General features: G+C 37.5%; 1 protein-coding gene across 2 annotated transcripts; it reads right to left on the reverse strand.

Annotated features, from left to right (window-relative positions):
* Window positions 1-488: 488 nt before the first annotated feature.
* On the reverse strand, window positions 489-21,234 carry ankrd27 (ankyrin repeat domain 27 (VPS9 domain)). Of its 2 annotated transcripts, XM_066667832.1 has the most exons (29): window positions 21,136-21,234; window positions 17,724-17,846; window positions 16,744-16,854; window positions 16,478-16,634; window positions 15,825-15,979; window positions 15,668-15,727; window positions 15,524-15,577; window positions 15,345-15,410; window positions 15,177-15,253; window positions 14,872-14,993; window positions 13,730-13,808; window positions 13,434-13,566; window positions 12,850-12,942; window positions 12,168-12,292; window positions 10,001-10,083; window positions 7,195-7,310; window positions 6,989-7,081; window positions 6,570-6,767; window positions 6,414-6,473; window positions 6,194-6,313; window positions 6,015-6,059; window positions 5,729-5,851; window positions 4,298-4,495; window positions 3,725-3,844; window positions 3,463-3,636; window positions 3,219-3,312; window positions 3,051-3,120; window positions 2,429-2,495; window positions 489-2,314 (listed from the first exon to the last, which is right to left on the reverse strand). In XM_066667832.1, exons 2-29 carry the CDS (start codon window positions 17,823-17,825, stop codon window positions 1,892-1,894), a joined length of 3,318 nt encoding a protein of 1,105 aa, XP_066523929.1. In that variant the 5' UTR covers window positions 17,826-17,846; window positions 21,136-21,234; the 3' UTR covers window positions 489-1,891. The 2 variants fall into 2 exon arrangements, with proteins under 2 accessions (XP_066523929.1, XP_066523930.1); XM_066667833.1 differs by lacking the exons at window positions 6,414-6,473; window positions 6,570-6,767.
* Between the last annotated feature and the right edge of the window lie 1,961 nt (window positions 21,235-23,195).

Consider the following 23,195-nt stretch of genomic DNA (forward strand, 5'->3'; position numbering starts at 1 on the left):
GCCCTGTGAAGGACTGGTGCCCCCTCCAGGGTGTATTCCTGCCTTACACCCAATGATTCCAGGTAGGCTCTGGACCCACCGCGACCCTGAACTGGATAAGCGGTTACATATAATGAATGAATGAATAAATGAAAGAATTTTTCATCCTGTTATGGGTCACAGTGGACCAGACCCTTCACAGAATCACCTACACACCCTAGACAGGGGTCCAGTTCATTAGAGGGCATCATATTCTCACAGGCACAGACATTTTGCTTAGCCAAAACCACTGATCAACATGTGTTTTGGGGCTGTGGGAGGAAACCCACATAGGCACAGAGAGAACACACCAAAGTCCTTACAGACAATGGCCTGAGACAGACTGGAGTCCTGGGTAGTAGGACTTTGAACTATTTAGCCATGAAGTGAAACTCATATTAAGGCCCAGTCTTTTAGACGTCAAAATGAATGTATAGAATGAACACATTGTTTAGGACACTGATAGGGTTAAGGGTTTATTATTGATTATTTTGACACATATAAGGCACAGTCACTGCATTATTTTTTTACACAAAATAACATTTAAACGCACATATAAAAATAATTATCATTTTTCCAGACCAGTTTGGCTGCAATAATAACAAAAACAACCAACATGGCCCACAAAAATTACATTCTGTGGCAAATATATTTTTAACAAATAGACATTAAACAAGGACCTATTTTCTCCAATCCATTTCCGACAAAAATCTGAACACCACTTGGAATGATTCTTAAATTCAGGGCTAGGATTGGCTTGCATTAGAAAGGCATACAATTATGCCAAACTCCATTAGGTCAGCTAATAAAGAAGAACTTTCATGACAAGGCTAATAAATTAAGCTCTGTGTTAGGTAAAGTGCATATCTAAAATACAACAGTTGTCCGGAACACTCAGTCCTTTATATTTTGTTCTTAGATGCATGGACGATGTCCATTTCCACATTTATCCAAATGAATAACATGACTAAAGAAACTCAGTGGAAGCTTTACCAACATTTAAAATCATTTTCCACACCCATTCATAGCAACTCAATATATGAAGAATGATTAGCTAAATACTAGATATTTAGTACTCAAAAGTCTGAAAGAAAAGAAAAAAAAAATGGCCACAAAAAATTAAATTACCCATTACAAAAACTCAGCAACTCAATCATACATCATCAGTTTCAAGCTTCTGCACATGCTACTTAAGTTATTTAAACTTAAGCAGAAGTGGATTGACCGTTCAATATCAAACAACGCAATAATAAAAGAACATGGAAATTTGTCCCAAAAAAAAAAAAAAAAAAATATTTTACCATCCCTTTTATGATATAATTTAAACAAGATGTAAAAGTGCTCATAAAAAGAAATTTTATGTTAAATTTATTTTAAAACAACATTTCTGTATTACTGAAATTGCTGAAAGAGACTGAAGTCTCTTTTCGATGTTTCATTTAATGCTACTTTTGATTCTTAGATGATAAACAGACCACAAAAAAACTAAAAAGTTCGCTAAACAAAAATCACAATATCAAGACTTCCAATGTCCCTTTGACAAAAAAAAAAAAAAAAAAAACAAATTAATGAGCAAACAGGCTCATACTCCTACATTCATGCGCGTCAAATCCGAACACTGCTTTTAGCTTTATTTCACATTCAGTTTAATTACGCTACTGAACTATACAAGTGAATAAATTTAATTCACAAGCTAAATTTTCAGAAGCAGTTCTGCTTTAGATGCAGTGCTGAGACAGAATAACTGACAGTGAAAAGCTAATAATTTTTGTAACACTTACTAGTTTTCAAGTTTACACACGAAATTAATTGGAATAATTTTCAAAAGTGATCATTTCACATATCAGGTGTTTTCCGAAATCGCAGAGTGTCCTCAGAACACAACATTATCCATCTCTGTTAAAGCCGTATCAGAGTCCTTCCTCCTGTGGGGTAACTCCTCTTCCTCTTCGGTGCAAGCCTGCCCAATCTCCACAGACTCCCCGTTAACCTGCTCTGGTTCAGGTGAGGAGTCAAGTGAAAGGTCACTAAAGCCTGAAGGGTCTCGAGGGCCATTAACACCACTATCAAACATGTTGCTAGAGGAAGAACGGCAATCAACGTGCTCCAGCACCTGGGGCGTGCTTTGGGCGAGGTCCTGGTGAAAGGTGTGGCAACGGGTCAGGATTTTGGCCTGGTTCTGTGAGCCCTCCTGGGCAAAAGACTGGGAGTTTTCAGGAGAATGGGTGAAAGGGCCACAGCTGTCCACGGTCTCTCCTCTTCGCAGACGTCTCCTCTCACTCTGTCTACTTGAAGCCTGTTACCCACACATGGCAGAGAAAACAAAACACCTCAGGGTCCTTTTCACACCTACGTTGTGATGAGTAACTGGATAATAAAAGAGGATGTAACTAAATGAAAGGATAATCACCTGGCTTGACACGACTGTTGAGGCAATAGTTCCATCTTGTGGAAATGATTTCTTCATCTGCTGTACCCTACATATAATATGAGAATAACGTCAACATTTGGTTTAAAATGTTTAAAGAGCCAAATACTGCTATTAGCTCACTTCCAGAACTGTGCAAAGTCAAAAGCTGTCCCTCAGTTAATATTGAGGTTTGAAATTTGAGGTGACAAAGGTATTGCTCGGAAAGCAGCAGATTTTTAGAAAATCTATTCCAAATCCATTCAGAATCATAGTGTTGAGCTCAACTTTTTCAGATTTAAAGCAAGAGAGGAGCTTAGTTTTATCTTACAACTAAAAGATGAAGTGTTTAGGATAGTAAGAGGTTTTGTTAGTCTGCACAGTTCTCAAGATTCCAAATTTCTTATCATCTTTAATTGAACTTTAGGGTTTCCTGTATTTCCCTCTGAATTTTTCCTTTCTATACCTTTTATTTGAATATATTTTACTCAATGGCATCAAATGTAAAAAATGTTAAAATTAATATTCACTGTATACTGTATTATGTACTCTATTAGAACAGATTTATTTAATTTCTTACACTAATATGCTGTCTATGGCAGACCCTTACAACTCATTAACCTACCTATAGGTGAACTGGTCTTTCTCTTGCCTTTGCCTGTCAGGGCGCTTCATTCTCTGGGCAACAGAGGGTGCTATATAAAAAAAAACGTGTGAAAAGATGTATCATTTCATCAGCATTATTTTTTTTCCTCAATGCACACATGATACTAAACTAGTTGCAAGTACTTACTTCTGTCTGGAGTTCCTTGGGGCATGCACAGCTGATTGGCTTCATCAGTTTCAGGACTACCAACTTTCTGTAGAATCTTAAGAATAGCTGTGTTCTGCAAAACAATTTTTCATTTTTAATATTAAGGTTTTCTATGTACTCTATGATGCTGAAACTGCTTTAAATATTTTTTTCAGTAAAATGTTTTCAGGATGCTGAGAAATTGCTAGATCAATGAAACAATACTGTTACAACACTAAAGTACCTTGCTAGAGGTTTCCTGGGCACAGTCAAGTGGGGTCCTCTGTCTCTTGTTCCTGATGTGTGCAAGAGCCCCAGCCTGTAGCAGGATCTCTACCAGAGCCTCGTGTCCACCCCTCACCGCTTCATGCAAGGCTGTGTTACCCTGGTTATTAGCCAGATTCACTGAGGCACCATTCTATGAACCAAAACAATGAACTTCAACTCAACAAAAGCAGAGACAAGTACTTTCAACTACTTTCCTGAAATATCCATCTTGAGGATACCTCAATTAGGACTGCCACTGTCTGCTCATGTCCCTTTAAACAGGCCTGGATCAGAGGAGTGTTCCCAAACTGATCTCTTTTATTCAGCTTGGCATTGCACTCCACAAGAGAGGTCACCACCTACACATAGAGGATTAAAATGGGATTTGAATTAATACTGTAATTCAGACCCAAATCCCATTAGAGTACATCAACCTACATCAAATATATTACAATTTAAATTTGACATCGAAACAAGTTCAGTGTATCAACGGCTATATTTAGGTAACTAGAAAAATAAAATATCAGAATAAATAAAAAGCATAAATAATATCAGCATGTTCTTTTTTCTAAAATGACAACTTTTATGTAAAGGGCTACATCGAGTTTTATCACACACACATATACGCATACACATACATATACACATTATATATATATATATATATATATATATATATATATATATAAAATGACTGTTTCTTGTCTTGATTTCAAAAATGTTTGACAACATCATGAAAAACGCTTGACCTAAATAAAGTGAGTTTATAAAGTAGTGTTAGGGGCTGGGGAACACTAGCCATGCATAGGCACCTGTATGTGGCTGTTCTGGCAGGCCAGGTGAAGGGGTGTGGCACCCTGGCCACTGTGGGCATTGATGTTTGCTCCATGGCAAATGAACAAAGAGACAAGTTCTGTGTGTCCGTGAAGTGCAGCCACATGCAATGGAGTAAAACCATCCATACTGCTACTGTTCACACCCAGTCCATCTGACTGCAGGGCAGATAACTTCTGAAGACACAAATAAAGAAAGTAATGCCATTATGACTTCATCTAGTAATAATTACATAAAACTAAAAAATTGTTAAAAAATTAAAGCGTGCCTTGCGCCCAGTGATTCTGGGTAGGCTCCAGACCCACTGCGACTCTAAACTGGATAAGCGGTTACAGACAATGTATCAATGAATAATAACATGTTCATGTTCACACTACTTATGTAGGACAACACCCAAGGGTTAACCATCCTAGGTGCGAGGATTCGAATACTGAACCACCGTTTACATATTTGCTGCATTTCATGTTTGAAAGACCGAGAAAATACAAAGAACAATTCAGAGAAACAATTAAGTTATAAGATATCATGCATATATTGGTATATTATTTTATATTTTTATATGTTATATTTCTCTGATCTACTTCACATAAAAAATGAGTGCCTTAACCCTGGTTCACACATGGCAATTTCACTTGTGTTATGAAGTTATTACATGTCATTACCCTTTGGGATCAATAAAGTATTTCTTATTCTGATTTTTACAAAATGATTATGAACAAATCTAATAGAGATGTGATGCAAGAAAAGTATGTCTTATGTCATCAAATAGCTCCTTCCAAGAAAATAGGGACAAAAATAAATGTAAAACAAAGACTGTTTCAAATCAAATGTAATTTTGTCAAAAAAGAAAGCATGTAATGCCTGTACTCCAAACTGAACTTAATAATAATAATATTTGTATTTAGCATGTTAGCTAGCTGTTTTCTGTATATATCTTTAGGGCTTGCTAGCAAACACATTTCTGTATGTGTGCCAACTTAAGTAGTAATTTATCAAAAGTTAGACATTTACTAAACTTATCAAATCACATACTACAATTCCTTTGCCATTCTCATATGGGTGGTTTTTATATGAACCTTGAAGCAGTAGTAGCACTTGGATTTTGACACAATATTTAAAACATTTTTTTAAATTTGTTCAAAGTGGTACTAAACTTGCCATTTTTGTGTTAGGGATATTGTACACTGCCACAAGTTTACAACTCACAGCAAGCAAATTAGCTTAGGAAATTGGCCATGACAGAAAAAACATCCTGAATATCAATGTTAACTAGTTTTTTTCTTTGGTGCAACTTCACATCAGTTACTTAAAAAGTTAATTCTAGCTCTGCATTAACTTAACTGGATATTCATAACAAAAATGAATACTCCAGTATCAAAATTACAGGGAATGCCCATCCTACTTCCTACCTTTTGAGTAGGTTCACAGTTTGGACACTGGCACAAAGGGTGACACAGCTCAGATTTATCAAGTATCTCAGCTTTCTCATTTTCCTCAGGCTCTTCATCTAACCACTCCAACAGGTAGCGCACCTGAAAGAACATGAAATACATTTACACAGAATGCATGAGAGCACAAACACCCTAAAAACACTTTCCTATAGAGTGTGAGCAAGGATAAATAGAGAATGAAAAACTGTTCTGTTACGAGATCAACACAAAGTATGCAATAAAAGTGTATGAAATAATGGATCACCATTTCAACATCTCCATCTGCCACAGCCCGCAGAAGCTTCTCCACCTGCCATTAGAAAGACGATAATTAAAAGACAGATAGTGAGTCCACAGTGAAGAGTCCTTTAGGAACAAAAGACATAAACGGCAATGAATCAAGCAGAAATTGGGACCAAGTCTCTAAAGGATTGTTTTTCTCACCTCCTTGTAGCGGGCATGGTCACCTTCTGGACGGACCTCCACAGAAACGAAAGAGAAAATACTGGACACAGACGACCGTCGACTGCTACAGTCAGAGGGCTGTGGAGAATGGCTGGGAGACTGGGAAAAAAAAGAATAAATAAGAAAAACTGTTTAATATGAGTTTGCCTAGTACAATATAGCATATATTGTACTATTAATTCAGTTGTTTTTTGCCCACCTCAAAACCACTCTCTTTTTTATTAGATCCATTGCGTGTGCGCTCTAGCAAGGACAATACCTAGAGAATATATTTTTAAAAATTCAGTTTTGGGTGAATGGTAAAATGGTGCAAAAACAAATTTTGAGAATGAGGGATTACAATATGGACCCTGACCTTAGAGTTGAGTGCACAGTGCAGTGGGGTCTGATTGGCTTTGTTGTATAAGAGAGTGGAGGCCCCATTCTCCAATAGAACTTCCATGATGAGCTCATAGCCCCACCGTGCTGCAATGTGCAGTGCTGTGTCACCCTTATCATTCTGCACATTCAGCTGACATGTGTGCAAATCATAGTAGACCAGTGCTTTCACACACTGAAACATAAAAACACACATACGCTGGTTAAGACCAGGGTATCACAGAGCTGCTCTTTATGGCCAAGCATGATTGGTGTTTAATGATGATCTGGACTTGCATAAAAAAAATTATCACAAGCACTGTACTGCAGCGATTCTGAATTGTTCCCTTAAAGAATAGCACTGGATAGCAATTCAGTGCTGTAGGCCTCTTGTGAATAATCATCCAAGTCACTCACATCCTCATGGCCATACATGCAAGCCAGGTGCATAGGAGTGTTTCCATTGTTGTCCTGAGCTTCTGTGTTCGCCTTATAGTGCAACAGCAGCAGCTACAGGGACAAGAGAGGGAATGAATAATGATAGAGACACCGTTGTGTAGCCATTTGATAAGAATGAAATGGTGTGGATGTTTATCCAAGTGATATGTAAACAGCACACCCACCGTCACTCCCTGGTAGCCCTTCTGGCAGGAGAGGTGCAGGGGTGTGAGGCCATGGTAGTCTGTGGCATTTACTGGAGCTCCCTTTGACACCAACAGGTCAATCAACAGGGACTGACCTAAAAAGACAAAAACATATTTTACATATTAGCAAACCTATCCACAAATCTTGGGTGATAATGCACATTTTCACAATGATAATCATCTGCAGAATGACATCTGTTATTACTATGATTAATATTTAAGTGTAGTCACACATTTCCATGTATTACATTGTTTTATGCTTAAGCTTGTCATAGTGTTGGGGAATTACTCAGTTTCCTGGACAAATTCGATACAAAATTAAAAACTCTTCATTAAATAAAACACATTTTAGGTATATGTGTAATAGTTTGTCTTCATTGCTGAAAATTGTAATTAAAATACATTAGATTTCTTGTCTGCTTGAGGTATTCTGGAATTTCAACCTAAAAACCTACTCCACTAGCACTTCCAGAGCAAGCTTAAAACACATCTGTCTACTATTCTTTATCAGAATGAATAACATGTGAAAGTGTTTACTGACTCAGACCAGTGAAAACATGCCTCACCATTTGTAAATGAATACATAAGGTTTATGTAGACATAATTTGTGCAAAAACATTAAGTTAATGGTTCCATGAGGGTGTACAGGCTAACTGTCGTAATCACAACATTGCTTTGCTAGTCATTAGATTAAAATATTCATGTTTTAAAATAATAGCATCATCTTTTTCAGCCTATTTATAATAAGAAAATACCTATTTTGACGTATGCTGTCAAAATACGTAATTTGTTAAATCATGATACAAAGCTAAATTAAAACAACCAGAATCCTTAGTTGCATTAATAGAAGAAGCTGGGAGGGGTTTTAATTAAACCCAAGCATTGACTATTAAATATTTTTACTGGTCAAAGGCTGTTTTTTTGTATTATTATAAGAGGAAGGTATTTCTCAGGGCAGAATTTCTTTTTTTGCATTGTATTTAAAACCCCACGTACCCTAATGTTAATATTTATGTTCTAACAATAAACAAATAAACACAGTCACAGTTATGTCACTGGCAGCTGCATGCATAATGTGGTGGCAGAAAACCAGTCAAATGAAGTGAAATGTGCAAGCTCTATGAAATAATGACAAAAGGCTTGTGGTGTTGGATGACAGAACTGGAATTAAAACCCAATTACATTCATTTTTGCAAAATACTATCATTGAAAATGAGTCAAAACACAGATGTTTATAGGTTTTTTTTTTTTTTTTAAACCACACCAATTGGGAGCCACAATATATTATTTCCATTTGATTTTTGTAACATTAACATCTTGACTGAAAATGTGTCCCTGTATATGCTAATGACTTTAAAAAAAATTAAGAAAAATGTAATAATTACATTTCATAATTGGTTCTTTACAAAGTATCTGTGTTACGTTTAAAAATGGAGCCCAACTGCATCAGTCAGTAGCTCTGTGTCCGTCCCAAATAGTGTCCTATTCCCTACATACTGCACTTCACTGATTATAAAACTACTACTACTACTACCCCAATTCCAATGAAGTTGGGATGTGTAAAACATAAATAAAAACAGAATACGATGATTTGCAAATCCTTTTCAGCCTATATTCAATTGAATACACTACAAAGACTTGGCATTAAATGTTCAAATGGATCAACTTTATTGTTTTTTTTTGCAAGTATTCACTCATTTTGAATTTGAGGCCTGTAACACATTCCAAAAAGAGTTGGGAGGAAGACTGAATCAAAAGAAAACCTAAACTACAGCTTTTAATTCACATTACTGTTGAGCTGTATCTGTAAAAAACAACTCAGAGTGAACAGTTAAGCTAAAGTTGAACTGTTTCGTGGTAGCCACAAAAGCCACATGTATCAGGTTTTCACCACCTTGCTAAGAGATTAAGATATTAGAGTAGGGCAAACTGTCTTTTGTATGCAAGTTGTTATAAGGTGTCTACTGCAATGGTGGTAGAGACAAACCATCGAAGTTCTGAGCAGGAAGCAGATCAGAATTTTTGGAGCATTAAATTCTGTTAAGCTGCATTACTGTATAAATATATAGTTAATATAATATAATAAGGGTAAATGCTTCCAAGACTTATTCTTAAGATTAAAACATTATGTATTTAAAACCTACCAACAAAACAAAACCAATAAATGGACCCATCGCACATTAATATTTCACTTCTCTAAAAACTCTCTCCAGAACAGTCACTGACATCCTCTTATTTCTCTAATTCTAACTCTCCTTTTCTCTAAAGCAGGGGAAGCGTGTACCAGATGCATGACCCTCCCCCCCGCCGGAATATAAAAGAACACTTATGTGCGTCCATAAACAAGCAATGACCATGCTCTGATTGGCACAACTCTCACAAGTGTTGGCTCCCTAACAGAGATTGTAAATCCCCAGAAAATATAGCCATTTGTGGCCAGGAGTCCAAAAGTCCATAACTGGCCTGGTTCTGTCTGGGTGAGCAAGAAGGCCCAGTCTCTCCTGATCATGTGGCACAATGCTTTCACAATGCTCTGTCTCAGAAGGCACATGGGCTGACTTACATTTCCCCCATCGTTAGGTGATCAGAGAAAACATAAGTAGTGCATAAAATTGGCCAAAAAAGTATAAATGTGATAATTAGGGGGGAAACAGATAGAAAAAAAGAATGTAAGCATACACTTTTGTTTATGGCTTTCAAGGCAAAGGCAATGTAAATAGTTCCTCAGCACAAGTAATATAAAAGAAAAAGGAAAGGAAAAAAAAAAAATCTGAATTTAGCTAACCACATATAGCAGCAACATGAAGAGGAGTGTAGCCACGGTCATCTCGGGAATATGGAGTGACTATAGAGGGGTCGTTCAGTCTCCTGGAGAAGTTGAAGAACCAGAAAAACAGAAACACTTATCTGATTAAGAAAGAAGCATTTATGGTTATTACATACAGAAATGTGACAATCATCATCATTTCCACTTAATCCATGTCAGAGTCAAGAAAAAAAAACTAACTAATGTAAGGAACATGAGTGTAGATGCTTCCTGATCTCAGTAATTTTAAAAAGGGTTCAGTATCAGTCTTCACCACATTTGAAACCATCTAATTCCTGTAGGTAAATTTGGATCAATGTGTTAGAGCACACGCTTAACCACCATCACCTATGCCAAGATGCTGTGAAACTGCTTTGATAACAGCTTGCTACAACCCCTGGAACCAATAGACTTAGAGCAGAGGTGCCCAACTCCAGTCCTGGGGGCCGGTATCCAGCAAATTTTGGTTATACCTCTGCTCACACACACCTGAGTCAACTCATCTGTTAATTGCCAGGTTTAAGGGGTGTGTTTTAGCAGAGCAATCACCAAACTTTGCTGGATACCAGCCCTCCAGGACTGGAGTTGGGCACCCCTGACTTAGAGGATGTTCACTCTGCTTTTTAAATTTCATACCAAATAAAATGACACAAGTGATGTATTTAAAATTTTTTGGATATTCTGTCTTTGTGAAGCAAACTATTTAAGGCATATTAAATTGGAATTGAATGTTATAAGAGGTATACTTTGGGAAATAATTATTTAATAACTCAATGTTGAGGAAAAATTGACAGTATCGCCCTTAAACAAATGCTGTCAGAAACCTACAGAATGCAAATTAATCTGCAGCTAATGGGAGCCCTGACAGACCCTAACAAGCTGTTGGATACTGCTAATAGAAAGAAAACCTGGCCACAACAACAGTTGTACAGAAGGAAATCCAACACAGGATGATACAAAAGATGTTATTCCCTGTTAGCTCTGTCTAAAATGTTGCAGCATAAACAAAATAAGAAAGCTGCAAATGCAAAACATATGGGTAGGCCCAGAAAGACACCAAAGAAACATGAGAGATATCTCAAAGCAATACACTTGCAAAATAGAAAATCCCCAACAAACAAAATGGATGAAACCCAGCGTTCCTGATGAAAGAGTAAGAATTCAGATTAATTAAATTGAATGAATATTCAAAAAATGTCAAATGAAAACCAGCTCTAACACCTAAACAGAAGAAATCAAGGTTATAATGAGATATAGAGAATCAGTCATGGAATGTAGATAACTGAATGAAAGCGATATCCAGTGAATTATGAATCTGCATTAAGCAAGGAGATGAAGTGCCATTCTAATGGAACATATAAAAATGTACACTGAAACACTTTTCTCGTTCTATTGATGAAAATTAGGTTTAGTGATGAAGGCATTTCTCAGGATGATAATGAATCACAGAGAAAAGTGTTAGAACTTCTCTTTAGAAAAGGCATTTCAACTAAGTGCAGCTTAGTTACAACCAGCAAACATTTTTTAATTACTGGTCCATGGCAAGGCTCCATCTTCCAAAGTGGATCTATGAACCACTATTTGAAAACCTTGAAACTAGACTGAAATCATAAGTAATGTTTATGCCACACAGAATTCAGGCTGTCTTAAAACCAGAGGAGGAGCAACAAAATACCATTTTATTTGTTTGAGATATGTTTCACCAAAATGGTCAGCAACTAAACTAATGTTGTGTGTCATATGTGCTATTTCTTTATTTGTCTTGAAGTAAAGCTGAGTGAACATTTTCAAGTGTGATTCCAGAATCTTGTAAGGGGTTTTAAGAAGACCCTACATAGGGGTGGTTTGTCCCTCACCTGCCTTAATATGTAAGTGTTTTGTATTTAAAGTCACTTATGAAAGTTTGGTGTGTAGAATTTCTAATTGAAAATCAGCAGATTTTCAAAATCTGCTGATTAATCAGCAAATTAATTGAGAATACACTTTTTGCAATTAGCCTAAGGTTTTTTTTTTTATATATTTTATGTTTTATTTTTAATAGGTTAAACCCAAACATGCACTTTACTTTTGGATGGTAGTCTATATTTATTCAGCTTCTATGGTTTTCAAGGTAACTATTACAGTGGTGAGAGTGAGAGCTTCTGACCCTGACACACGCAGGTCACACAGGTCACAGGAGCAGAGAGGGTGACACATTTTTCTCCTGTCTTCTTCACTCTCGCCTTCACTCAGCAAGCGTTCCACCTCTGCTTCATTGCCATTTGCTATGTGCTGCACACAATGAGAAAATTTTATACTGTTAACAATGAGCTCAATTACTAACTACACATAAAACAGGGTATTGTTTAGTGTCTGGGTTTAAAGGTCATTCCACCCACATTTGACCAACATAAGAAAAAAAAAAAACACTTAAATCATTGCAGCATATTTTATAGGTATGGTCACAATTTAGAATTTAAAAATATAAAATATCATTTTTGTCTGTCTTCTTGTACTTGAACAAGCACTCTGCAAGTCATGTACTGCTTGCTTCTACATTACCGATCTTTCACGATGTGACAAACTTTTAGCTTCGAGGCCTTTTCTTCATACCTGACAAAAGAAATTTCAGCCACATCCTGGCCACGGAACTGAACTTGTTCCACCCCACCATGTTTCATAGATGAAGTGATATGCCATGGCCCACAGAAAAACTGACCAACAAAGACACTTCTTTTCATAAATGCTTTGCGCCCAATAGGTTCAATCACTAAATTGTTGGTGCAGGGTTGCAGCAAAATATGCACCCTCAAACACCCCCTTACATCCCTGAGATAAATGATTCTCACCTCAAACAAACAGTCTATAGGAGTAGAAGAGTTTTGGGAAAGAAGGTTCATCTTCTGCTTGAAGAACAGCTTGTCATTTAGCTCTCCTGTTCCCTACATGACAGAGTACATTTCAAAATAAACACTGGCATTTATATTTTAACAAGAAAGTGCAAAAAAGCAAAAGCAATTTTGTGAAATATCTAGATGGCTTTCCTGAGCATGCAACCTATCTTAACACACAGGTTACCAATAAGATTATAACATTTCCATAATGTATAAAAAAGCAGCAAAGACAAAAGTGGTTTCCCAGACAGGGATTAAACTTAGTCCTGTTCTATATTCTCAATTCAATTGAGGAAAGGAAAGAAGAGAGGGAGGAGAAAAAAGGTCGAACAAAACAACGTAAACAAAAACCTAAACAAGTCCATATCCTGGAACAGAAATATGTGTATAAATTTACCCTCAAAAGACTAAACTGTAATGAAAAGAAATAAAAAATAAATAAATAAATAAATTAAAAAAAACATACATACTGATGAGAATCCTATGATTTATGTTTAGAGACAGGACCAATATCAATGTTTGTTTTTTCTTTTACTCACTGCAGGACCTTGACTGAGGTTGCCTTGGCTGATGTACTCTACGGCCGCTTCAAATGATGTCAGGCAGTAGCTCAGGTCATCCTTTGTGGAGTTGCAGAAATGGAAGTGTTTTATATAACTAAGATTTGCCATCCTGAGGACAGTGAACAAATATTTACAAAAGAATTTCTTGCATTGTCCTGCTTCATCCAAAAAGGAATGCCATATGAATATTTGAAGGGCTCCAGGAATGAAAGCTTTATTTATGTGCAACTACCCATCTAAGAACTTGAATATGAAACTACTTCTAGACTCACCAATTTGGAATCTCTGTTTTCACCAGAAGATAGAGAATAACTGAAAGGAGATCATCTGCACATATTGCCCCCAATGTAACTGAGAGAGGGAGATACACAATTTAAAAACATCTACTGTCACACAAATTCTAATAAACAAGTTTAAAACACTGGAAATATTGTTACAAATGCTCTAATAAATAATTATATAATGTTGGAAGTAAAAAAAAAAAAATGTAAAATAACAATTACTTTGTGCAAATGTGCTCTATTTCACGGCCTACTAGTGTCCAGTTTGGCTGTCCTTCTATACACTATCTGCCTCTGTGTGCTTCATAAGTCTTAAATTGGTTCATTGGCAGTTTGGCAAACAGTCATTAAGACAGGATTGCTCTACTTTATGCATACAGGGGAGTGTTGTTGCCCTGCCAGCACAGTGTGTATTTCCGTAATGACCGTTTGAGGTGAAACAGTGTGCAAAGTGTTCTGTGGGTCTACAGGCCAACTAATCTGGTTACAAGAGCTGTGTATGGGAAAAAAACTGAGGAAGAGAGAGCTGAAGAGAGCTGTTTGAGAACAAATGTACAAAAACATGGCACTGTTAAACTTTGCTTTCCTGCAACATAATAAACAAATCTTCCATACCATTAATCTTTATGACAGAGATACACACACACACACTTAAAATGAAAGTAAATACCATACACACAGTATATCCATTCACCAAGAGTCAATATACAGTTGCAGTAGAGCTCCAGCACACAAATAACTTTTCTAATTTAGCAAGTGTTCAACAAAGAAAAATAGCACAGAAAGTAAACGAACAGAAAGAACAGCAAGCAGAGACAGTTAATCAAACAGATAAATTTTTAATTACTTCTCACAGTTTGAAGAGGCTGCTTGTCATTTAGTTATTTATTTATTTGTTTTTTAATAAAACACCAAATTAAATTAGTTGTTTCTCCTTTTTAAATAATATAAAAAAGGCCAATATTTAAGTGAGAAATACACTGAAGAAAAACTCTATGGGTAATATCTATTGGAAAAATAAGCCTCTTGCCTCAGGCTACTTCCAATGCATAAAGCCTTCAGGTATGCAAGACTATGTACACAAATCAAAGTCATAAGTCTGAATTTTTGTTTATAAACAGAAAACAACTCACCTGTGCGACTGGGTGACTGCATAATAGTGAGGGCAACCTTCCTGAGGCAGAGAAGTTTCTGCTGAGGAGATGTGCAGCGGTTGAGCTGATTCAATTCCCTCTTTGCACGAGGAATATTTATACTGCATAGAGAGGTCAGATAAGAGCATAAAATACAAGAGTGTGAGACAAACCAACACTTTAATGTCACTTAATAGCTATCAGATGCTAATATAATGGATACATCTATTTAAGACTGTAATTCACAGTGAAATTTTAAAGTGCTCAGGCTACTCTTGGGTTTTTATGAAACAAAAAAAGGTCACCTGAATTCTGACTTAACACCAAGATCTTTTTGCTGCAGATCCTGCAGTCCCCTGGTGGTTTTATTGAATGCAGAATCCTAAAACACATATGTAGCTCTTGAGCAAAAATTCTGCTATATCAAATATACTCTCAATAATTTTGTGTATTGAACAAATCAAAATCATTACCTGGCTTGCTTCAAGAGATCCCACATAACTAAAGAGGAAATCATGGATACCATGATGTATGTACATCTGCAAAACAATACCAATCTCAAACACAGAACCAAAAATGAAGACATTTGACCTGAGTCTTATGTGAAGCATGTATTTTAACTAAGAGCTAAAGCTACTGGCACATATGTTACCTCCACTGCTTGTTTGAGAAGTGTCATCTGAAGTTCCTGTTTGGTCAGCACCTTCTGTAATGCAGGACATTCACTTCATCAGCTCAAAAACAATACATACAGCAGCAGCTAATTTATTGCAATCTTTCAATGAGCTCTACATACCAGACGAGAGTCTCTCAGCAAACACTGAAGACACTTGGTGTACAAGCCATGTACAGAATCCTAGAAAATGGCATAGCAACTGATTATTTCCCTTCAGCTACACACTAACCATAAACAGAACTAGACTGAGTCACAAGGTTTAGAAAATTTCTCTCACAATGTGATGACGGAGGCCCTTCCTTTCTTGTTCTTTGAAGGAGTTGCAAAAAGTGACAATAATCTTATCCAGTTTCTCAGCATGGCGGCCCAGAAATTCTTTAGCCTCCTCCACATTCCTCAGGCAGTACAGAGCAACGATGCGGCTGAGCTCCACTGATAAACAAAACATTTCAATAGGCATGGGTCTGAATGTACCTCAGAAGTCATAAGCATAGACTTCTTTCTATTCTTTGCATAGAATAATATTAAGTTTAGCTCTGTGCCTAGTGACTCCCAGGTTTGGGTTATTTAATTTTCTGTGATTCACTGAAGTTTAAAAAATCTTGATGGCCAAAAAGCATTTTAAAAGTTTGATCCAGCCATCATTGCTGAAATATTTAAAATTTCCCTCTGAGGGAACAGGTATAGGTAAATTTTACATTAATGTCAGTTCACACTTGGTGTGCTAACTGCACTTCTTACACCTAACAAAATATGCTCAGAAGTGCATTTTCCATATCTAACTTTTTTATTATTATTATTCCTTTAAATTTCAACAACTATTTGTGGCTTTAAAAAGAAAAAAATCAAATAACACAATAACTGAAATTCTCACCAAAGAATAAATAAAACACTGTAGTGCTGTGCATGTAAAAACGGACCAAGATCTACCTGGGCTTGGCTCACAGTCAGTGGGTCGGGTAATGCACAGGATACTGTAGGCCTGCTCCTTCTCATTGTAGAACGTTTCTTCAAAAAGAATGGGCACAGAGCCAGAGTTTAAAAACCCTGAGCCCAAATGTACTTGGTTATTTTCTATGGACACCTCCTGAAAATAAAACCAGAAAGCATTGATGAAAAAGGAAAGAAAGGCTTTGCAGCTTTGCAGATGCCTGTTTAGATCAGAAATGTGTGTGAGTGCGTATTTACGTATATACCTTCCCATCAGCTGTTTGGTAGTTCTGCTCTGCAGGGAGGAGAACATAACTCTCAAACTGTGCTGCTGTGTATGAGCAGGTGGATAAACTTCCACGACATGGGACCAAGACCTAAATTACACACAAAACATATTAAGCACAAATAAACAAGAGCAAATTATGAAGCATGACATGGGTTTTCTGAAGTTTCCATCAACACCCGAGTAACAACCTGTGGTGTAATATGCACCAATGACCCACAACATTTCCTTTTTGTTCTAAGCTCTAATAATAGCTCCATTAGTAAGAAGCTGTTAAGAGCTAATCAGTCTGCAAAGATGCCATGAAGCATTTAACTTGAAATATTCAGACTTTTATCATCAGACAAAATAAAAGGCTACTTTCAAGTACAAACTGACTGCAGAGAGACTATTACATATGTCCACCACCATGCACAATTAAAGAATGCAGTCTTGTTTAGAAGAACAAGATAAATCAGTATTCTAAAACAGATTTTATGCTCTGAAGTATGAAAGAAGGATCTGTCCTTGTGCTACAAGCATAATACAGACTCTCCCTTTGATTTTGTGTGGCAGTGGTATTAGTCACATGGCAATAACTGGACGAGTTATCATCATAACCATCTCTCTGTGCAGTTTTCCTAAGGACTAAATTACACATTTATTCCTCATATGGCATGTTAAGAGTCACATGCCCCCCCACCCAACCCACACACACAAACCCTCCTCATTTACTTATAAACATTTACACAGGGAATGAGTGAGTCTTCCAGGACCATTCCACTTCATGGTAGAGAATGCTGACTATGTCTTTGCTGAACTATGCAAACAATAATATCACTATCCAATATCCACATGTCCATATTTAGCAGATGAACAGTACAGGGGATACATTTCTGTTACCTGCCAGAAACTGTATGTTCTTTTTATTTATGGTATATTTAGTAAATGTAACTGTGTAAAAAAAATGTAACCATATACAATTCCATGAAGTTCGGCTACTCTGCTGCATAGGTCTGGTCTCCGTTTCTCCAGTGCCAAGTAAAAGGGATTCTTCAGAATGTTCTCATCATACACAGCCATATGGACCCGACACTCTGACTCCTAAACAGGAGAGAAAGCGGTTGAGAGTAAGAAAAATAAAACAGGCAGAAGGGAGATGGCAAAAAAAGAAGGGATAAAAGTCAAGAAACAGTTCTGACTAATAGGATTACTCCAATTAGCTCACAGTGATAAGTTCTGCGTGGATGATCAGAGCTCTTACTGAGATATGCATTTTGATATCAGGAATGCCCTGCTGTCAAGATTATGTTACAGATCACATACAGGAGTCCAGATTATAGGCTTCATGAGCTGAACACACTTTGAATTCAGTCAAAGCTAATTCTGAGCAAATTTTTTATCTTATCTCAGGTGCCACTTTAATGTCCAGAACTCGGGGCCTGTAGCCAGTGTTAAAGGGTTAATGGTTGCTAATGCAGAGTAAGTAAACAATTCCTAAACAGAGAGAATACACTGTCTCTATGCAAACAACATGCTGGATCAAACAACAGAGATCTTCTTTCAGTCCTGTTCCTCCTTCTCTCTCTAGCCAGCTGCTCCTCAGCTGAGCTCCTAGGAAAATTAAATTACGCTTCAGAACACTGCCTCAGATGGAGGTTCTGCTAATTTCCATGCACTGTGGATATGATAACTGACAATTTCCATGGGAAAAGCCCTCAAGCTTTTCAGTTTAATGCTTGAAAAATGATCAAAATATAATACTTTGTTGTTTCTACAAAGCAAATGTCATGTATAATATAATGTTTAATAAAGATTGTCACAATGTGTTTGTTTTCTGATCTGTAGTCTAGACCAATGTAAGCTGAGAATGGGGACCTGCCAGTAAGCCACGTACACAAATTAGGCCAACTAAATGTTTGAATGAAAAATAACTGTAAACCAGACAACAACAGTTAACCGAGTCTCAGAGTTCCTCTCCTACTGGACAGGTTTGGCTTTACACTTATGTGGCAAAGTTGGGGAAAAAAAAACATGCTCTGTAAACTTCTCAGCTTCCACAGCAGGAAACTGGAGAACACAACTTAAACTCATATTCATGGTTCTGACATATTGATGCATTGATTCTTGTACAGACATCAGCAGCCTAAAAGGTTGAACAATACTAGCATGTGCAGCATCAGAGTAAACAGGAGCTGTTTAATTCTTCCTACAACACACAGGACTGCAACACAGATTAATACTCAATGTGGGCACATTTCTTACAACAGAAAGCAGATAAAATGCAGAAATATGTATACCAATAGAAATGAAAATTATTAAAGATAATCGGAAAGTATAAAAAAGAAAATTGATATAAAATGTTCAGAACAATACGTTTAATTTAATAACAGTAAAAAAGATACAAATAAAACTGAAAAATAATTGAATACCTAAATTGTTCATTTAAAATCACTTTCAATCAGACACATCTGAAACAAACAATTAAGAAAATGCAAAGCAAAATTAAAATGTTTTCAGCTGCTTTTAGTCCATAGTTGATTTGAGACCAAATCAAGGCCTAAGATATTTCTGGGAAAGTCTTAACTCGGCTCGTCGGGACATGTTCAACAGTAATATTTAAAATCCCAACAATGACCACATAGATTAAACCATCAAAGGCAGGAAAATTGCTCTGTTGTTAAACATAACTTTCCCTACAGAGATTTCTGTCATTCGTATACTCACTTGTTTATAGCGATTAAAGAGAGTTTGCGACATAGAGAATAATCTCATCTTCAGGTCCCTAATGTGACGAATCAGAAAAGAGAGCGCCATTAGGGAATGTTTTTGAGTGTCCAGACTAAGCAGTCATAGTGGAAGGCAACTCACACGATCCCTGGAGGGAGGTCAAGGCCCAAGCCTTAACACAAGACAGGGGCCTCCCCTCAGCCCCGCCCCTGACCCTCATCCCAACAGTGTATCAGAGGGATGCTGAGAGTCTGAGGAATGTGAACTACAACATGTGATGTGTTCCACCAGGCCAGAAGTGAAAGCACTGGGGTAAACCACACTCTTTTGAAGCTGAAGGACAAATGATCTGACAAATGAGCAAAACTCTGTAGAAGTGGTCTCTGGCAGGGCTATTTCTTCAAGATTGACGCTGCAAATAAATATTCCCCTACAAAATCAATATCTGTTTATTCCTAGGTAGTGACTTGCACAACATTGTAAAACCACAGTGTTTCCACTTGGGTTTGATCGTCTTGTACTGAAGTGATATATCAAAGCACCAGAATGATGCAATATTTAGGGCTTCAAAATAGTATTACTATGATAAATATTTAACCTGCCCCAAGAAAAAGAATACATTAAGCAGAAAGACACAGAAAATGATGCAGGGGATAAACTAGTCCCACAAATGTTAAGGAAGTAGACTAAATGTATAATTAATAGGTCACTAGGGCTTGTTTCTCAAAACTGGGATTTTTACACTGAAATGTAGTTCAGTTTTAATCTCTCTTCAGAAAAATCAATCCTTGGTGTCATTCCAAGCCCTATTACTAGACCTAAGAAGCCTGTAAGTGGTGATTTCCCTTTGTGCCAGATTTCATTTCAACACCGATTTTATCACAACTCATTAAAACATGCACTCAATTCCACTTACAATGGATTAACAGATGCCTTTGCTGTCATGTGTTCATTCTGCAAATATATGTCTATTTAGATGGCAGTAGACCTGTTTTCAGAAGTAAATTCTCAATTAATTTTAGACTGAAATAGAGGGGTCTAGCGCTGCAGCGCCAATGCCATCACGTGATGGTATACCAGATTAACTCTTTACTTCAAGCTTGTCTTGTATATACATCGTAGGGAATAAGCACGCCTCGATCCAGACAGCAGTATTTAGCTAAGACAGAGAGAACACATCGGTGTGGGTACCATTTTACATTACAGAAGATAAAGGAGATGAAAACTCTTTTTAGGAAATCCCACCGCAATAGAACTTGTCCAGCTCCACCGATAGAAAGGGAATTAGTGTTGATGACAGTGGTGAAGAACACAGTTAAGCAGGCTCAGCACAGAGAGACAAAGCTTAGTAACAACCCTGAACACTGCGCCAGAAGCGTCCAACCTCTCACACACGATGATGTGGCTTCAGTTAAGGCTCCAAAGTGGAAAACATGGCTATGAAAAGCCAAGTAGCTTGCACAAAAATAAACCAGGGGACAGGTCCACGCCGGTGTTTACATGTAATGTTGTTTATCAATGCCTGGCGGGCCAGCTAACTCGCTAACTGACTAGCTAGCTGACTCGGCTTATCCGCTCCTGTCTGACTTCAAGCGGTGGTTCTCTTTGGTGCCGCGACAGAACCGCGGGGATAAAGGGCTGCGCGGTGTCTGAGCCTTCTTACCTGGTTTATGGCGACCCGGTTCTCATGGTAAACTCAACATTTATTCGAGCAGATCCGCAGTATCCCAGACTCTCTGCTCACCATAACCACAGCTACTGCTGCACTTCCCCGAGCAGCCCGCTCCGGACTGGCTGAGCACGATCCAATCAGAACACGGCCCAGCCCCCCAATTGCACGACTCCCGCCCCTTTCTTTATTTATTTATTTATTTATTTATTTATTTATTTATTTATTTATTTATTTATTCATTAATTAATTAATTAAATGAACGAAGTATACAACGTTACAAACAACTGACACTTCTTGGATTTCTTTTTGGTAAATATTTAATTATGGGTAAAAATCATATACATATGAATGTATGGTCTGAATTTAACATTTTACATTTACATTTATGCATTTGGCAGAGGCTTTTATCCAAAGCGACTTACAAAAGAGGATCTAACATTCGAACTACAGCACAAATTATACAAAAATACCTTACATTAAGTGCAATATGCCAGGAAGTAATAAGTGCATTAAAGAAAGACATTCAGTTCAAAAGATACTCTCGGAAGAGCTGGGTTTTCAATGATTTCTTGAATGCGATGAGGGTTTCTGTTGCTCTGATAGTGCTTGGAAGCTTGTTCCACCAGCGTGGTACCAGAGATGAGAATAGCCTCGACTGACCTGTACGGGGGGTTGGCCTTTGAGGAACGGAGAGGGCGGGCGCTAACGTATGGTTTTAAGAGTCTATTGAGGTAGATGGGAGCAGAACCAGTGAACACTCTGAAGGCCATCATTAGTGATTTAAATTTGATGCGAGCAACTAAGGGTAGCCAATGCAGCTCAACTAATAGTGGCGTGACATGTGCTCTTTTAGGCTGGTTGAAGACCAGGCGTGCTGCAGCATTCTGGATCATCTGTAGCGGTCTCACAGCACAGGCCGGAAGACCTGTCAGGAGGGCATTGCAATAGTCTAGACGGGAGATTACTAACGTCTGAACGAGGAGCTGTGTTGTATGTTGAGTTAGGTATGGCCTAATCTTCCTTATGTTGAATAGGGAGAAGCGGCACGATCGAGCTACAGCGGTAACGTGATCTGCGAAGGTCAGCTGGTCATCAACCATGACACCTAGGTTTCTTACAACCTTGGTGGGAGCCACTGATAGGGACTCTAGCTTGATGCTGATGTTGTGGAGAATAGCTTGCTTGGCTGGGAGGACCAGTAGTTCAGTTTTGGATAAATTCAATTGGAGGTGATGTTCCTTCATCCATGTAGATATGTCAGAGAGACAGTCAGAGATTCGAGTTGCCACTGAAGTGTCTCCTGGAGGAAAGGATAGATAGAGCTGTGTGTCATCTGCATAGCGGTGATAGGAGAAGCCGTGCGAATGTATGATTGGGCCTAGAGAGGTGGTGTACAAGGCAAAGAGGTGGGGTCCCAGCACTGAGCCTTGGGGCACACCTGTGGTGTTAAGCCAAAGGTTATACATTATCTCCATGAAATTATGGAATAAAGCACTAATTAAAAATACACATTAAATCAAAAAAGGAAAATGACATTGAGGTTTGTTTTTTATTACAATTTATATTGTGCAAGTACACATTTTCCCTTAATTGAGTGATTCCATATTTTTCCCCTATTTGATCTAAACAAAAAATATTGTGACTTACTTCAACAATTATATTTCTTCCATTTAAATTGTTTCTTAATGCCAGAAGGTGGAATTTAAAGAGATAGTGTGTGTGTGTGTGAGAGAGAGAGAGAGAGAGAGAGAGATTGATTTGTGGCATGTCTTTGTCATATTTTCTACAAAATGAAACAAATGAAAGAGCCTCCAAGAGTGGTGATTCCATAATTATTGCCAGGAAACTGTATTATTACCCCAAAAATCATCCTTGGGTCTCAGACATCTGTTTGAGGTCTTGTTGAGTTGAAATCCATGATAAAGTAACATTTGGCTGGAATTATTCTTTCAAACTGTAAGTATTTAGATAACGTTTTAGTATTTGGTTGAAGTGAACTTTTAAAAAAAATAAGTAGAACCAAAGAAGTGCTGTTGCAAACAGTGTTGTGG

Source organism: Hoplias malabaricus, chromosome 4 (genome assembly GCF_029633855.1).
Source record: "Hoplias malabaricus isolate fHopMal1 chromosome 4, fHopMal1.hap1, whole genome shotgun sequence".
NCBI classification, from domain to species: Eukaryota; Metazoa; Chordata; class Actinopteri; order Characiformes; family Erythrinidae; genus Hoplias; species Hoplias malabaricus.